This window comes from Thermobia domestica, chromosome 9, assembly GCF_964235325.1.
Source record: "Thermobia domestica chromosome 9, izTheDome1.hap1.1, whole genome shotgun sequence".
Classification (NCBI taxonomy): Eukaryota; Metazoa; Arthropoda; class Insecta; order Zygentoma; family Lepismatidae; genus Thermobia; species Thermobia domestica.
The window spans coordinates 279,994,632-280,013,036 of record NC_137462.1 but is presented as its reverse complement, the minus strand read 5'-3'; the positions used below and the strand labels follow the sequence as shown (position 1 = coordinate 280,013,036).

The 18,405-nt window shown below is 35.7% G+C and overlaps 1 protein-coding gene across 4 annotated transcripts in view; it reads left to right on the top strand.

Annotated features, from left to right (window-relative positions):
- LOC145660708 (zinc finger matrin-type protein 5) overlaps positions 1-14,201 on the top strand; it is a 48,731-nt gene extending 34,530 nt beyond the window's left edge. For all 4 annotated transcript variants that reach the window (XM_081726063.1, XM_081726060.1, XM_081726062.1 and 1 more), the window contains exons 3-4: positions 4,995-5,132; positions 12,804-14,201. In XM_081726063.1, the coding sequence (XP_081582189.1) occupies positions 4,995-5,132; positions 12,804-13,048 (383 nt within the window). In that variant the 3' untranslated portion in view covers positions 13,049-14,201. The remainder of the gene's footprint in view (positions 1-4,994; positions 5,133-12,803) is intronic.
- Positions 14,202-18,405: the final 4,204 nt, after the last annotated feature.

The window sequence follows — 18,405 nt, the reverse complement described above, 5'->3', positions numbered from 1 at the left end:
CATTAATATGAATCCTATTATGTCATTAAGTAATACAACATCCTCGTTTAGAAACATTCTGTATGTGTTAGGGAGCGTTGGCTTTTTTTAAACGAAAAGGAATTAAACCTCACTGTGTGAGAGGCAAGTTGTTTCTTACTCAGGACCCCCCCCCCCAAAAAAAAAATCGAGATATAAATGTAATTGAAAGGTAAAGAACATGGTATAGGGTAACAAATTACAGTGTATAGTGGTACTTTTGTTTGATAGACCACTCAATAAACCAATAACAATATAGAGTTATCATGCGCACCGATTACGTGGGTGCTCCGGGGCTCCAGCACCAGCACCCACAAGATTTTTAGTTTGGATCCGGGTTTGAACTCGTTTCTATTGCGTTTAAGATAGCCGTATTACCGACTGAGCTAGGGCAGCCCCAACTTATCTTTATAGTACTTTATCACAGCATAACCCTTTATGACAGTGTTCATAAGATTTTAACTAAAAATAAGTCAATCAAATATCAAAACTTACCTGAAAACATATAACACATCCCGCCATTGATACGCACCCACATAAATTTTGGAAAGTCGGCGCCGTTGGTTGTCATCTTTCCAAAACAAAATGTACGCGCTATTTATGCAACTAATATGTGGAGAGATTTACCAGTAGTTCTTTTCCAGTAATCGTGCAATACATTTATGTGTAGTGAAGAGCGAATTATATTTTTCTAAGTAATAAAGAAAAGTGAAATAATTGAATTCTACTAAATGTTCTCTTTCCCCGGATATGGAAAATTCTTGAATAAGCTATACGAGATTTAGGTTCATTGTGAACGGCACATCCACTGGGTCAACTTCTAGAGAATTCCATTCCTGCCTCAGTTGTCGCTAAAGGAGGTTTCTAAGGACTACTGTGCACCTTATAACCAACCTATATGATTTTGTTGTTCATTGGGAACGGCTCCATCATGAGCTTGCACCGTGCTTATGCAAAGATACATGATTCAAAACTACAAATTTTAACTTAAGGATGCAGCACAAATAAAATAAAACAAGAAATAGTTAACCTATCCCAATACTTTAATAAATATACTTAATAAACACAAAATCTGTGAAATCGAAGATTAAGCAGTTTAGGTTAGCTAGATTAAGTTATATCAAAATAATGTGAACAACAGATATAATGGTTCTGTTATACGTACATATCCAGTAATTCAGGAAAAGTATCTCAGAAGGTTATTTAAACGTTCAGTTGCAGCCGGTTGGGCTACGTTCTCTTCCTCGACATCGACGGTCCCATCATCGTTCTCTTCCAAGTCATTGCCCATCACCTGAAACTCCTGTCGACAACAGTACATGCAACATTATGCAACGTGCCACACGCTAGAATGATCTTCCCAACCTCTTGTGGACTCATTTGAATATGATTTAAACACGGGAACCGCCATAACTGTTCTCAATAATTCTCCTTGTATTTTTGTGGGCTCTATTGAAACGTTGCTCAGACGCATCTTCTGGATTCCTATGCAAAGGTGGTATAAGCCAATTCTTCAATCCATATGCACTGTCACCAAGCAAAACTGCACCGGGAAACGGTCTTCAACCTCCTTCAAATAGACGGCTTACCGCAGAATTACGTAAACACGACTATTATGTACACTTTCAGGCCAATTCGCACTTGCACTGTAAAACACATAATCGGGACCACATATCATCAAACCATTGAGTGCTTCCCATGTCTGTCTACAAACACCTCTTCATTTTGCGATGGAGCATCGATATTAATAAGTGTTCCATCTATGCACCCACAAACTGATGGAAAACCACCTTTCCGTAACAAATCTCGTGCAATGTTGTTTCTGTCATTTGGCCATTTTACTATATCTGGAAACATAATGTTTATAATACAATTCACAACACCGTGTATTGTTCTACAAACAGTTGCTTTTGATATACCGTGCATTTGAGCACCATTTCCTAACCAATGAAGGCAAAGAAGTACTTGTTGCTTTGCTGTAAGGGCTTTACTACGTTTTGTTGTTCTTTCCAAAGCCGGTCCAATGTGCTCCAATACAAATTCTACTTGCTCACTTGTCAAACGAAAGCATTCTTTAAACTGAAATGAATTCATGCCGTGGAAGTTGATTCTGTTTTTATACACTTTCTTAGTAATCTCATCCTCACTTGATTCTTCACTTGAATATAATAACCTCCGAAACATTTCCAAATGACAATGGCTCTTAGTCAATCATTCAGGAAAAGCTAAAATATTCTTTGCAAAATACGATACAACTTTGCAGACTCTTGCTTTGCACTTTTCAGTTTTAAGATGATGGTGGAACAAGTCAGAAATTTCTGCAAAGTCTTTGCAAATTTTTGCTTTGCACTTTTCACTTTGCAGAAATATTTTTTTCGTGGAACATAAACCTTGCTGCAAATTGCAAAGCGCAAAGTGAAAAGTTGCAAAGTTCAATGATGGAATAGGCCTCAGATGATTATTGGTTTATTTCTCAATGTAGCATCCGGGAAAGCATACCATCCAACCAGTGTAGTCAGAAAGCATCATCATAAACAATGCTTTTCAAATGACAAGTTACTTGTCCTTGAGCGGGCTTTCTGCTTCGTTCAACCTGGTAAATGGTGTTGGTAATTTGCAGCAGACAGAAATTGGGTACTGACTTCTCGCACTACTGTGAATGTTGTCAATAACTGACGATCTAACTAGAAATGTGCTCGCTTTGGCAAGTAGAAATTTGACCCCATGTTTCTGAGTCAAAAACTGGTTCTCATTCATGATATAGACCTTTAAATATTTGCATATGAAACAAAATACGAAAACCTCCAGCGCAAGTTAGGTGTAGCGTATAACTTGAAGCTTTTGTTCAATACTTTCCTATGAGAAATCGAACCCATAATCGTATTACAAGATATTATATAAAATAACTTAACTCTGTGGACGTGTTTCCGATTAGATGTATACGGAACTGTATGTTTGACATACATTTCTATATTAAGGATAATTTAAGGAAATAAAATAATAAGATTTCCTTTGTTTTGTAAACTTAAAAGAACACTTCCTCTATCTGGAGTAGACAGTGCGATCGTTTTTCGTTATCATTTCACACTGGAGTAGTTTATAATCCAATTTCCCTTCTACTGCTCCTTCAGCTCAATGCAAAGACATGTAGACCGCTGAACAAACGTCAAAGCATACGGTAAATTATCAAACTAGAGCAAAATCCTTTATTTTGAGTCACGTTTGGGTTATCATTCTGAAGCCTCTATTTTTTTTATCGTTTTTATTATAAAAATAGTGTTTTATAAAATTTAAAAAGGCTTTATTTTTTATTTTTTTAATTTTATTTATTTATTTTTATTTTATTTATTTATTTTTTTAGTGTGGAGATAAAATTTTATCGCACTGAAAGTGGTTTTAGATTTAAAATGTAAAATGTTTTAACTCACAGCGGTGTTGGATGATGATTTAAGGATATTTTTATATTTATTGCAGTTTTAGGAGATGGTGTAGTTAAAGATTGTCCTTTTTCTTATTGTAGCCTTTAAAGTAGGTAGTTATAGGTTTTTTTTTTCCCATGGTGGCTTTAGGAGTTGGAATTTAAGATTTTTTTTTTTTTTTTTTTTTTGTAATTTAAGGTGGTTTTGGGAGATAGTTTAGGAAGATTAGCGATTAGCATTGGAATTAATCCTTTTGTTTACTTGAGGTATGTGAGGAGAGGGTTGGTTATTTTTGTTTTGTTTTTTTTAAATTTGTATTTTTTGCTATTTTTTTATTGTTTGTTGGTGATTATGTTTTGAATATAACACGAGTTTGTGATTGAAGCATGTCTTTATAGTGGTTGCTTATACGTGAGAGTATGGAACTTTGTATATATATGTAATGAGACAAGTAAATCGGCTTCCCTGTCTGAAATTAATCAACGAAGAAACTAAGAACTGGTCATATTGTGTATAATATGTAGAAAAATTAAGAGAACAATTTCATAGAATAAAATGTAACAAAAGTAGGACTTATGGTAATAATTTTAAAAAACTCAGGCTCAGACACAAGTAAAATACACTGATATAAATTATGGTGATAGCTGGATAAATCTGAAAACACCTTTAGCAGTTTTAGTGGAATGCATTAACAGTTAATTAATTTAATTAATGCTTAAAGTTCTTGAACGTTTCTAGAATGCGCAGTGAAAACTTAAGAACTCTTGAACCATCTCGATCAAATTTCTAACATAGATGATGTTCGGGCCTGGGATGATTTTTATCATTTTACTTTGACGGTGCAACTTAGGGTTGGGAGAGGGAGGAGATATATGTTAAAAAAAAAAAAAGGAAAGGAAAGTGACTGTCTTTGTGACTTCGTTACTCTTGAACCACCAGACCAATCTGGATCAAATTTTCCACATAGATGAGGTTCGGTCCTGAGATTGTTTTTGTCGTATCACTTTGACGGTAGAACTTAGGGGAGGGGAGATATATAAAAATAAATAAAACTTTACTCTTGAACCACCCGACCGATCTGGATCAAATTTTCAGCATAGATGAGGTTCGGTCCTGTGATAATTTTTATTATTTTAAATCGATGCCTCTTATAAGAAAACAGAATATTTCACGGGTTGTGCATTTAAATTATCATTTTAACCCATCGAAGCGGGTATTGAGATTGGGGATAATGTTGCCAATGTATATATGATGAAGCTGAATAGAGGTTCAAAAGAGACTAAGGAAGTCTACAAGCCGGTATCACTTCACTGAAACTTGCATATCATTCGCTACTGCTTTAGTTCGACTTAAATCATATTGAACATAAATTCTTTGCTTGGTGCCAACACCATCAGGAAATACAATAGGAACTTCAGAATCGTAAAATTTGGAACGTTATTATAATAACAAGGTTTTTAACGTATAATCTAAAAAGATAATAAATTACTAGTTTACTTCATTGTACGTGACTATGTTGTAATATAAATTAAAAATGTAGTCGTCTTCTTTCTTCAGGTGCTAAAACTATAGTGGAAGAAGAATCCCAGAAGACGCCATGCAAAAGATTTCTATCGACTGGAGAATGTCCATTTGGTAATAACTGCAGATTTACTCATTACACCAACGAGCAGTTAGCAGAATTAAAGGAACAAGGTATAATAGTAATAATTGGTGTCCAAATTAAGTTCTTCGTTTGACTTTTATTTTTAAATATCAGACTTAGTTTAAACCAGTTTTGTGTCTTCCATAAGACAGTGTTACTGGAATTTCATAATTTTGGAATCACCATAGTAAAACCTGTGGAGCTGATCGCCTGTCTAACTTCACCAGGTATGTGTGTGGAACTATATAGGTATAGCCACACTATATTGTTACACTATAGTTTGACCTCTTCTGCATGTTGTTGCCGCAGTGGCTTAGTGGTAGTGCGTTCACCTCTGCTGCATAGTGTCCCTAGTTCGATCCCATCTCGCGCCAAGTGAACATTGTGGTGGACAAACATCGTATGCGTGGGTTTTCTCCCCTTTCGTCTCACTTTCTTCATTCCACCATTTCATTCATTTCTCATCATTATCGTCTCCTTTAGCTTAGCTGGCATAATCGTGGGACGTAAAACTTCATTTCATTTTTTCTGTATGTTAGACAGTCTGATAGAAAGGGATGGGCAATTTGCACGTAACAGCGAAAGGGTTTGTAAAGCTTTTATATAGTTGCTTTGCTCATCCAGTGTAAACTGTAAAAACTTGCGTTCTACTTTAGTCCAGTGATGTGCTGTAGACTATAATGTTATATTTACTCGTTTGTCTGCTCATTATTACTGATTGCGCTGTAATCTATACATAGCCTATAACGTACTTTTTTTTCTCTGTATACTATGCAGACAACGCAGACTACAAATATTGTGGTTTCCTTGTAGCAGAAACAAAGAAAGTACTAAATAGTTGCAAATTGAGAGTATGTGTACGTTCGGAAATGTAATGTAAATCTAGTATTTTACTAAAAGGAAAAAAAATAAGGAAATGCCGCTAATGTTTGCGTTGTGTTACACGTATCTAAAGCAATAACGAAAAAATAATATAATCGTCTTCTACATAATGCAGCGTTCCCCTCTGACCTAGTGGGTAGTGCCTGGGATTTTGGTGCACAAGATCCCGGTTCAATCCCAGTGGAAGAACATTGAACGCATTACGCTGGTTCAGATTCCAGCTTTAAATTGAAGGTCCATGCCTCATATCTAGCTTCGGTCTAGAAAAGGACGGTAAACTCAACCAGGCACCAAAATGGAACAAGGGCACAGATGAAACCTGCAACCTTATCTGAAGCTTAATCCTTTTTTTCTTCCTTTCTTTCTTTCTAGAAATGGTAGAACGATGGCTCTTCTAGTTTACGTTTATGAGTCATATACTTTATTGGATTTAAAATTAGTTTCCATCATGGGCGTCGATCTTATTGGACTAATAGGCCCCGGCCCCCCAAAAGTTTGCTTATCTCCTAGCATGTGGATATTTGTGCTTGGATGTCTGACAAAGAAACGCACACACCCTAATCCCTCTTCTCCAAAGCTACTCTCAAATCGGCGCCAACGGTTTACAGTAACATAATTTCATTGTACATAGCTACAGTGCTGGGGCAAGGAACAATGCATCTTGAGGCTCATTACACAAATGAAACATCTCGAGGATTATATACAATGGATAATACATATATGGGTTTTTATTGTCCATCTATTTAGCAGCACAAGTTCCTAATAGTATATTAACAGTATAGCTGATTGTTGGTTTTATATTCTATATTTAGGATTTAGATTTCTGGGCTTTCGGCATCTATGGCCATGTTAGCCCGTCACGTTTTGAGGGATGACGTCCCTCGGCGAACATACTATCCGGGGAAAGGGAAGGAAGAGAGGATTGGGGAAGAAAGCAAGCGGTCTGGGATCTGTATGTTAGGTACCACCCGGCGTTTGCCTAGTGTGAAGAAAACATTCAGGATGGCTGGGCTGAAAAAGCTTTTTACACTTTTTAGACCGAGTGCCCCACCGGAAATCGAACCCGGGACCTCTCGCACGGAAGGTGAGGTATATATATATTTTATATTATTTCATATTTATTTACAATATAAAGCATTTGAGTGCAGTATTGAGGGAAGAAAAGGAAAACTCAAATTGAAAAATGGAAGGAAAGTTGGAAAGCGGTGATCAGCCACCATTCACATACTTACCGAGTAGCTCAATTTTTTGGGGGGGGAGTGTAATTATTATTCCTGTAACGAAAAAGCTTCATGGCTATGCTGGGAATAACGCTTCCCGTTAGAGCAAATAATAAGAACACACTTAGTCTCCTTTTGTGGGAAGAATATTTCTCGCTGCTCACGAAAGGGTTAATAAGAGTTGTAAGTAAGAGTTGAAAGCGGATAGCATCCTAACCCATTGCACTGTTCGTCTACCTTCGCTTACTCAAGATACAGTCCACTCCTAACGAAAACTAGTATATCATGCTTGCTTGCCTAGTGAAAGATAAAGACACTATTTAATAACGGTTCTAAAGACATTAAGGAACAATTTTATACTTCTCCCAAAGAAACTACATTATATGTTAGTCATTACATCATGAACCCCATTCTTAATCTGCAGAGATGTTGAAAGATAGAGTGAAAGTTGAAATAACAATGAATCAAGTAGGGTTAATCAGAATTACTAAATTATATTTTCAAAGTATTTATAATTATTGAAAAAGATATAATATAAGAAATGGGTGAATTAATTTAGGTTCCTTTTCATTTTAGTATTTTAAGAAATATCCTTTGTATTGCCCTTCTCAAAAGTTAGGAAAGGTTTTCTGTTACTTTATAACTAAAAATTCAATATTACTACACATTAACAATAAAACTTTCTCCAATTATAATTATCAACAATTACGTAACAGGTTGATACAGAGTAATATTTATTTCCAATACCTATGTTGGATATTTTATATATATATATATATATATATATATATATATATATATATATATATATATATATATATATATATATATATATATATATATAACACTCTTCCTACACTGTCAGGGGCCACGATGGCTCAGTGGTAGAGCGTTTACCTCTGGTGCATGAGGTCCCGGGTTCAAACCCCGCTCCCGCCAAGTGAACTTTGTGGTGGACAAACACCGTGTGCGTGGGTTTCTTCGGAGTTCTCCCATTTCCTTCCACTTTCTTCTTTCCACTATTTCATTCCTTTCACATCATCACCGTCTCCTTTAGCCTAACCGGCATAACCGTGGGACGTAAGACTTAAAGATTTCATTTCATTTCATTTTCCTTTAGCCTAGCCAGCATAACCGTGGGACGGAAAACTCAAAGATTTCATTTTTTCTTCCTACGCTGTCGTGCTGCAAAATGCAGATATCTGGAGAACATGAAATTATAAACAGCGCTATATTACGATACATAAAGAATGAAAAAGTGGATGATGACAGGACTGAAATCCGAAGCCGGGATTTTCGGCGTACCGCGCCGATGCGTTATCCATTCTGCGTCCAGAACAGCCATACACTTTCTCATCCTTGAGGTGCGTGTTCTTTCACTCAGATCACATGGCTTGTACCACAACCTCCTGTTGTGTTTGGAGAATTCAGTGCCCATATACAGAATACGTCTGACAGTTGTATTATCATTATATTAATGAAAGAAGGAAAATTAGTGAAAGAGTAGAGTAATGATTAATGGATCGGCAAGATACGCCGAAGATCCCGGGATCAAGTCCTGTACCAGTCGTCCACTTTTTCACTCGTTGTATATCATTGAATTCGCACCTATAGAGGATTTGGTGTATTAAAACTCGTTTGTTTTCTCATTTCATTAAATAGCGCTATATTACCTTCATATTACGCCTGCGTATTTGGAGCTATGCATATCATTACTTTACAGAGAAAAAGATTGACTTTCTTTCACTTCACTTTTAGAGAGAAAGATCATCCAATCTCAATTTCTTCCGTTAAAACTCTCTTTGCTCTTTCCCAACTACTATTATGTTAGGACTTCTATATTATTAAGAAATTTAAAATTGCATATCAGGTTGATTATATATAGTCTGCATCATTTACATTGTCTATGTGTTGTTTACGTGTAAGCATAGACTATCGATTTTTTACGTGTAGATGTACACCAGTGTTTCATACAATATGCTAATACACTCAGAAATTTTAACATGGAATAGTGATTTCTGAAAACTTCCTGACTTGCGACTCTCCCTTAGAGCCTTGTTCACGGGGATAAAAACAGGAGAAAAAATAATATCCTTCTCCCCCGAACTTGGAACAGAATATCACTCAATTTAAGAGCTATCACACCAATTCTAATGAAAAATCAGCAGTTGCCTTGAGGTTTATATGGGCCTGCTAAAGAATAAAAGTAGGGGTCAAGAAGCATAGAGAAGCTAAAGAACACACAGTTTCAGGCCTTTCGAAACATATAAAAGAAGCAAAAGACAATATTACTGAGTGAAAACTTTTATTGGGAGCCAAGAATGAAATAAAAAGACTTGTTTCTGAAAATTTGTTTTCCTAAAACTGTCCAAAGGATATGGGTTTGTTAAACAAGTAATGGGAAACAGTAATTAAACAGTACACATTACTTTGAAACCGAAACAAATAACATTAACATGAGCTGGGTTTCCTGGAAAAAGAAAGAACATACAACTTGAGCTCGCCATTTCACAGGTGCTGCTGCAGCGTTTGACGTGTAACTGGCAGCTAAGACAAAGTGTTCTTCACACTGCTCTACCCCGGTAAGGCCGTTTCTTTTTATTTTCCTAATGGTTTTATCCTCCGTGAACAAGGCTCTACTAGGGAAGAGCCGAAAGGCGGAAGTATAAAGTATTTTGGGAATTACAATAGCATGTAAGTAAAACTATGCGTTAAAATTCATGATTAATTTAAATGAATCATCAGAATCTTTAAATTGATTTATGACCTTCTCGGATTCTACACTCATACAAGGTTTCTTAGTCACGTGAAGTAAGTGCCGTAATTTTACCTAAGACAAGTTCTGATTTTTTTTTTTTTTCACTCTTTGAATTAGTAAATATTTTATTTAAATTATTAGGTATTTAAACATAAACTTCCGATATTTCATTTTGTTTGTTTGTCTTCCTTCTCTTTCTTTCTTTTTCTTTTTTTTTTAATGGCCTTATTAGAGACATGTAAGAACTTTCGTCGTATTGTTAGAATATATTATCTTCATATGTGAGCATATTTAGTGTGTATATTATTTACAATATATTTAATATTATTGTCAAACTACTAATAAGCTCTCAGCTAATCAAGTGATACGTAATTGCAATCAAAAATATATGCAAATACTTGCACAAAACTGAATATATATATATTTGTATATTTCAACGTTTAATCCTGTTTAAATCTTGCTTCAAATTTAGTAGAAACGAAGTTAATATCTGCACGTTTTTGCAATAGTTTTAAAATCCTTCAGAAATTTAGTTGTTAAGTTCAAGTTTTCCAGAAGTTTTTTTTTTTTTTTCCTTCCTTGTAATTTTAGAGCTAACTTATTGTGTGTGCCGTTCGTAAAAGCAATGAAAGATATGTGCAGTGATTTCTATTGTTGATATAATCTTTTATACTGACACGCTGTCCTTTTCTCATTCTTGTATGTTTTCGTTCGTATGTGTGTATTTTCGTATAGGGAAAGTTTTTGTCAGTTATTTGTGACACCCAAATGGAGGCGGCAAATTGATGTCATATGTAAAACCTTTGTCATCTTCTACATGCATGTACTTTTAGGAAACTACACTCTTTGTAGAACTACATATTTTGATAATTTTTCTCCATTGTGTTGATAATTTTAGTGTTCCTTGAATTGCCAGTATAAAAATTTCCTGTTTGAAAGCATCCTTTCACCCTTATCTATCGTTTTTCCAAAAAGAAGTAAAGAACCCACTACCCATTGTTGTTTTAGTCTTTAGTATTTTCGAAATCTTATTTTGATTCGATGTTAAATTCTTATGAATGACCAGCTTGATATATTCACCTTACTTGACCTGAAGACCAGTAGAAATGAATAGTTGGAAAAACAATGAAACTTTTAACGGATTAAAATTAAAAATTTAGACTTTGTAATTCGAAGTTTGAGGCACGGGTCAATCAATCAAATTTCACTGAAGATAGTTCCACTATGTATGAATCATGGCTACAAACCCTAAGGCTCAAAATCTAAAAAATTGGATTTATATCAATCGGCTTTAATAGTTGCTTATCTGGTTTTATAACAAATTTTGATTTCAAGTCCAAAATCTGTAGTTAATCAGAGGCAGTGACTAATCAATCAAATTGCACCAAAGGTAAATTTTCACGGATAACCTTAGACTACAATCTTCAAGGATCAAAGTGTAACATTGTGAATCAGAGAGAGGAATCAATCAATCAGATTGCACCAAAAACGATTTTAGACTATGAATTGTTAATTTCTAAGTGTTAAGATGATATTATAGAGGCACGAGTTTTTCGCAATGTGCGATAAAACGAAATGGGTCAGAATTAAATAATTTTCAGTTTCTTGACATTTTATGATACTCTTGTGTGTATTTTCATTGGTTTCCGTTGCGCGATAAAACGCCAAATTGGCAGTTTTGCGCGAAATTTCTAACAATACGGGAAATTATAAAAATACGTTTACATTGATTTAAAAACGAAAGTTTTCCTCTGATGGAACGGTAGAACGTGGCATGAACGGTGCATTTTGGATGATTCGGACACGGCTATAGAGAACATGTTCAGCTTTAGCTATCACCATCGCAAACTTCCTACTCATAGTAAGTTTAGTTACTAATTTTCCTTCAGTTTGATTTTAAAAATATAATTTTTCTATAAGTGAAATTTATAATGTCAAGTGAGATATTCAGTCAATTTTGTTACTAGGTAATTAATGGTTTATTTCTGTAGTGATCTATGAAGTAAAGGAATAATTGTAAAAATGTCAGGGAATATATTTTCCACCAAGAGCTACAAAATGAGAAACTTTATTGGGAAAACGCGACAAAACGTGGGAAAATGCGACAAAACGCGAAATTTTCAAATTCTTCGTGCGAAAAACTCGTGCCCCTAATGATATATATTAGGTCAAAATCCTCAAATTTGAAGTTTAACAATTTTTTAGCCATGAAAGAAGACAAGTTAACCACCCAAATTTATATATATATATATATATATATATATATATATATATATATATATAACACCACCGAGTCCTAGAGAACAATTGCAAATTTTAATTTTAATTTTATTTTTTGACAATTCCAAAATATTAAAAGTACTCTGCAAAATCATTATCAAATTATATTCCCACAAGACAGTTATAGATATGCGACAATCATTTTGAACATTGCTGTACGTCAAAGATCAATGTTTTGCTCCTAACATATACATTAATGTTACAAACTAGGAGACAATATGCTAAGACTTAGGAATTTTAGGAATCAAATCAGTTACTTTAAATTCTGGTTCCAGAAAATTCCTTGCACTTTCAAGCTTTCGGCTCTCTCCTGGACCCTGTTCATAGAGGATAAAAATAGGAACAAAAATAATGAAAACATAAAAGAATTTCTAGCCCTTTCTTATTTTTGATACTTTTTTTTATTACTACTTTTACCCCTATTCTTACCCTCCGTAAACAAGGCCCCAGGGAACATTCGAAAGATTGTAAGTACAAGGAATTTTCAGGAACTAAAATTTAAAGTAAGGGAAATAAAATCTAGAAGCTATAAAACATCAAAAAATATTGACTGGTATTTTTTATTGTCATCTATCTTACAGTAAGACAAGAAGAATCCAGAAGTGTCGAGTCTCAGTCAGTATTTCAATACGAAGGGAGTGGTCCAACGTTAACTTCTTGGCTGGAGAAGAGAAGCAGTATCCACGTTCCTGTTGTCACGAAGAATACAAGCCTACCTGTGTGGGAATTGCCTCTCGAATTGCAGGGGAGAACTGATCTACCGCCATCTCTGTTGCCCTTCAACTTGGAAGATTTCAAATCAGATCGGTTTGAAGAATGGGGTTGAAAGCTCCTTAATCACATTGAGGATTTACCACTAAAGTATTTTCCAGGGACATTCGTATGGAAGTCAAGAGGAGTGTTAGTCATTCTCACTTCATAGGACCATAATTTCAAATCAGTTATTATTTGTTCATATACGAGGCGCATCCAGAAAGTAAGTTTCCCATGGACTCCATAGCTAGGAAACTCGTATGTTGCTCGAAGTGACTGCGTGTGTAATCGTCAAGTCGTGGTTCTGTCCTCCGTTGCCCTACCAATGAGTATTTTCCGTAGACCTGGACTTACCTGGCTAAGACGTTGAAGGACCTCTCCAAGAAGGGATTACAAAATCGTTTTCGAGTTGCTCGTTGGTCTCAATGATGAGATGAGCATTAGGCACCGAGAGGTTCGGATGTCTCGTCTCGAGAACCTCATGGACGATCAGACGGTCATCCAGACCATAACGCACACAAACATCACTCACACACACAACGCACACTGGGTTAAATGACACTATACTTATTTATTAGAATATTATTAAAAAGAAAAATAACGAAGAGAAACGATCACAACACTTAACACTGAATATGTATAATTATTTCCATTATTAAAATCACACTTTACTTTTTCACTATAGTGTAGCCCTTTATCACTTTGATATACGGTATATATAAAAGATTATAATTGAGATTTCACTATAAATGCTTTTCTCACGCCATTGATGCACTTGGGGGATCAGCACTAGGGGAAAAGTTGCCGGGATAATCCCACGTAGCAATATGGTTGCTGCTACAAGCAGTCCTGAAGAGTCGACACGAGTCTTCAACAAAATTACAGTCTCCAAAGTGGAATGCTGATGTTGGAGGGCGCGTTTATAACTACGCACAAGGTATATGAACCTGGGACTTATTGATTGGGGCTAGCCGTAAGAAAACGTCCTTCACCGGCTAATAGCTTGTGCCCCTTAACATATCACACTTGATTCCCAACGCGACGTGCGTGGTTGCTGCTTTGAAACATGGAGTAACACTCCTCGAACCAAGAGGTTCGAGATACGAACTGCATTGGTCCATTAATCAATGTTAAAAGCACTCAGGTTAAATCACCTGTATGTACATGCAAATAGAACATAAAATGGAGTTGACGTTAATATTAGTCCACTGGCCACGACGCACAAGACATTGAGATAACTTGACTGTGGGAACATTTAGATAACGAACTGGTAAAGCGATGTGGCTGGCGACGATCTGACACTTGGCCACTTGTTCTACTCTGATCTGCTCCAGTCTACTGCAATATTTCCATAAACGATTAAAGAAAGCACTTAATTCAGTTCCAAATAACTGTAGCATATATATTGTGCATATTAATAAGTCAGGGAGAAACCCTGAGAAGGTTCGTCGCTTACTGTTCTCACCACAAAGCAACGTTTTAAATATATATATATGTGAAAAAACGATGAAAGACTTCTTTGTTCGATTGCGTGGGAAAGAAGCAATTCCCACCGAAGAAAGAACTTATTTGCGTCGCAGAATAAAGTATAAATCGAAAAAATAATCACTGTCTTTACGAAATATACAGAGCGTCCACAAAAAAATATTTCTATAACCTGGTGGCAGTTATACATGCACTTGAGAGAGTAAGATCCTAACATGACGCATGCTTCAGCAGAATTTACCTAGTGCTCTTAGTAGCATCGTGGCAGTGGTTGAAGATAGACGGTTCCTATTTCAGCTCCCGCCGCGTGTGAGGTGCGAGCAGTGTTAAAGTTTTTGAATGTACGGGGCATAGCGTCGATTGAAATCCTCGTCAGAGCAAGTGGCGTGGGATACTCAGTGCTGGTGTTGTCCTGCTGCACGATAGTGCCCGCCCACACAGCTCGCCAGATCTCTTGCAGGAGTTCGGATGGGAGATTTTGGATCATCCACCGTATAGATCGGACCTCGCTCCGACCGATTACAGTCTGTTCTTACACCTGAAGAAACTTCTGGCAGATCAGCATTAGCATTTTCAGAATGACGGAAAGGCGGAGGAGGTTGTCAAACAGTAGTTCCAATCTCAGACGGCTGAGATGTCCGAATTCCGATGGAGAATATGTTGAAAAATAGGTAAACATATCTTGCATCTGATACAATAAATGTTTCTATTCAATTGTGTATTGTTTCTGTTCAAGGCCTTTGGGAAAGTTACTTTCTGAATGTGCCTCGATATATCTGTGATATACAAATTCACTCGGTTTTACGGACCACGATTTAACATATTTCTGGTGCAGCCGATTCAATTCAAAGTCTTGATTTTAAACTAGAAGTTTTGAATTTACTGAGTCATGGTGTACATTTATAGAATATCAGGTATTTTACTTTGTCAGATTGGATAGTGTGTTTGATTAAAAGTGTAGAACTGTATTTTCTCTCTTTTTTTCTTTTCTTTTTTTTTTTTTTTTTTCGTAATGTAATTGTTTATATTAGTTGCAGTAAACTTAGTATCAGAACTTACGGACAAACGACAAGGATGGAATCACTGTTGTCTCCTTTACTCCGTTAAAACGGAGGATCAGTGTACAAGAAACTATATTGACATTAAACAATAAAATGGTTCTGCCTAAATTTATGGTTGCACATTCAGTTAGAAAGCCATAGTTTGAGATATTGTTAGTGTTATACGAAGAACGGAGTTTTTCATAGTATCCTTTGTATGAATTGTATTCATTAGTACCTTTTGTATTGACACGGGATAATTATTGGGATAATTTATAGATAATTTTAAATTAACTGAATCATCATTTTTCTTATAACAGAGACATGTTTTCTCTTGGTTGGTTTTGGACTAGAAATTTTCTTATTATTCTAATTGAAAAATAAAATTCCATTTGTTTCAAGGCTCCAGGAATAACAGGATTGCAGATATTATCCTGGAAATGCATAAACCACTAAGTTAAATTTTGATGGTTGTGGTTTCCTACAGAAAATGTGGTTGTAGCAACCACAGAGATTTTGTCATCATCGATAGTGGATAATCAAATTAAGAAAATTAGGGAAAATAATGAAATCCGAAAACGGATATTCTTCCTATCTCTACGTCGCTATGCCATCCTACCTATGTTCTCATACTCAAGTTCCCCCTTTAGTACCATTTCCGTCAATTAACATTGTGTGACTGTATGTTCCGGCCAACACCCTATTCGAAAAATATATCAGAAAAATTTACAAAATTCGAGGGCCACTCTCCAACTACCAGCAGCCGAGGTTGATCCTCGTGGGACGTCACTTTATAGAAGGTGCTATAATCATAACTTCATTTCCCCTAGACAACATTAATCTTGTCATGGCTCAAGTAATAGTTTAAAATTTTGCAGAGCCATGACCTACAAAATTTCAAGATACAAAGACTAGAACAGGTGTCACTTGGCATACACATATTGCTAATCATATTGCTTTAGAGGATCTTTTGAACTATAAAGAATGAGATATATCCTTTTTGAAATGTTGTTTCGTTTTATTTAAGTCATATTGTTGTTCGTTTTCTTTCAATATTTTGCTTATTTTTATTTTATTTTAATAAATAATCATTAATAATAATTTGCATTTGTTCTGTTATGTTCTGTTCCCTCTAAGCCTTAAAAACCTGAGGTAAATAAATTTCCTTTGAAACATCTCCGATCTGAGATTTCTCAGGTTCGTGACTCTTGGGATTGGTCAGGGTACTAATGGCGATCGCCTATTTTACCCCAGACAACCTAAAAAAATCGTTTCACATTAAATAAATGATGAAAACCAGGAATTGTGCTAAATATTGTGTTTCACTATTAAATATGTAATAATATTGTATTTCAGAGTACTTTGTGGTATTTTTAGAAAATTGCAAATTTGCCTTGGATTCAATATTAATTCTCAGAAGTAGTAATCGCCACACTCCAATAAGAAACGGTTACGACAAGTAGATCAATATGCGAACTACCTATTGAATCTAAAATTAATGCATTGTTTGTGATTTCTTAATTTATGTCAGCAATCTCTTCAGTCGTTCTGAAATCACGATTTGAGTAAGTTTATTAGATACCAACATGCCTATCCTTCATATACAGGGTGACCCAAAAGTAGGTATATAGTACCATACTACACTTTATATCATTTCTCATTGTTATCCATCAGGTAGACTTAGTTGCTATATTATTTGTTCTTGATGTGTTTTTACTTATATCTTAAGCTCGGAACAGCCGAAGCAAATAAACCTATAAACTAGAATGTTATATTTGATCAATGCAGGGGTGTATATCTACTTTTGGGCCACCCTGTATATTAGTAAAAAAGATCACTGAAAAACGGATTCAATTGCACTATTAATTCAATACAACCATGAAAATTTCCATTATTTGGCTCCTTTAGTGAAACAGTTTTTCCTTCGACTGGCAACTCCCTTTAAACGAAAAATTTTTAGAGCAGCAGATACGTATTTTAATATATGAGTAACTCTGATGAACATAATGGTATGTCACATTTTCTAACTTTCGAGTAAACTTTAAAAGAAAGTGAATAATTCCCATGGAATTCAATGCAATGACTCATAGTAAACAAGCTTCTCCTGCTATCTGCAGGTACATGTCCGAAATTAAACTACCTACATAGTATTCTGTGTTTCGATCATAACTTATTCCTCCTAATACCTCAATTTCACCGGATGTGGCGCTTACCATTGTGTTCGCTCGAACCGCTCATATCTTTCCATTCTTTTTTTGCATATCGATTTGTTTAACTATAGTAACCGCGACGACTTCATGAAGCCTGGAGCTCTCCACGAATCATAGAATACTTTCCCTCACGTATGATGCATCGGAAGAATTCGGTACTATTCATGGAGATACTTCCTGGATGGACACTTAAGAAAAAGCGCAACAGCAAAGTTGCCAAACTTACAAAACATGACAAAAAGCGGCAGAAGATAGCACTTAAAGAACTCCCCATCAAGAGTCGTAATAGCGCGCAATGAACATTCGGCTAAGCATAAGCATCTCTCTTGGGGACTGAGCATCTCTCTTGGCTCAGTGGTAGAGCGTTCACCTCTGGTACTTGGGGTCCCTGGTTCGATCGCAGCTCGCACCGTGTGGACTTTGTGGTAGACAAACAGCGTGCTCGTGGGTTTTCTCGGGGTTCTCCCGTTTCCTCCCACTTTCTTCATTCCACCATTTCATTAATTTCTCATCTTCACCATCTCCGTTAGCCTAACCGGCATAACCGTGGGACGTAAAACTTAAACATTTCATTTCATTTCAAGCATCTCTCTCTTTAATGTATGATTTTCATACCCCATAGAGGACTATGCTCTTTCTGTATCTTTAATCAGGATAAGGCTTATTCATTTAATTCTAATGAATGTATACGTTGA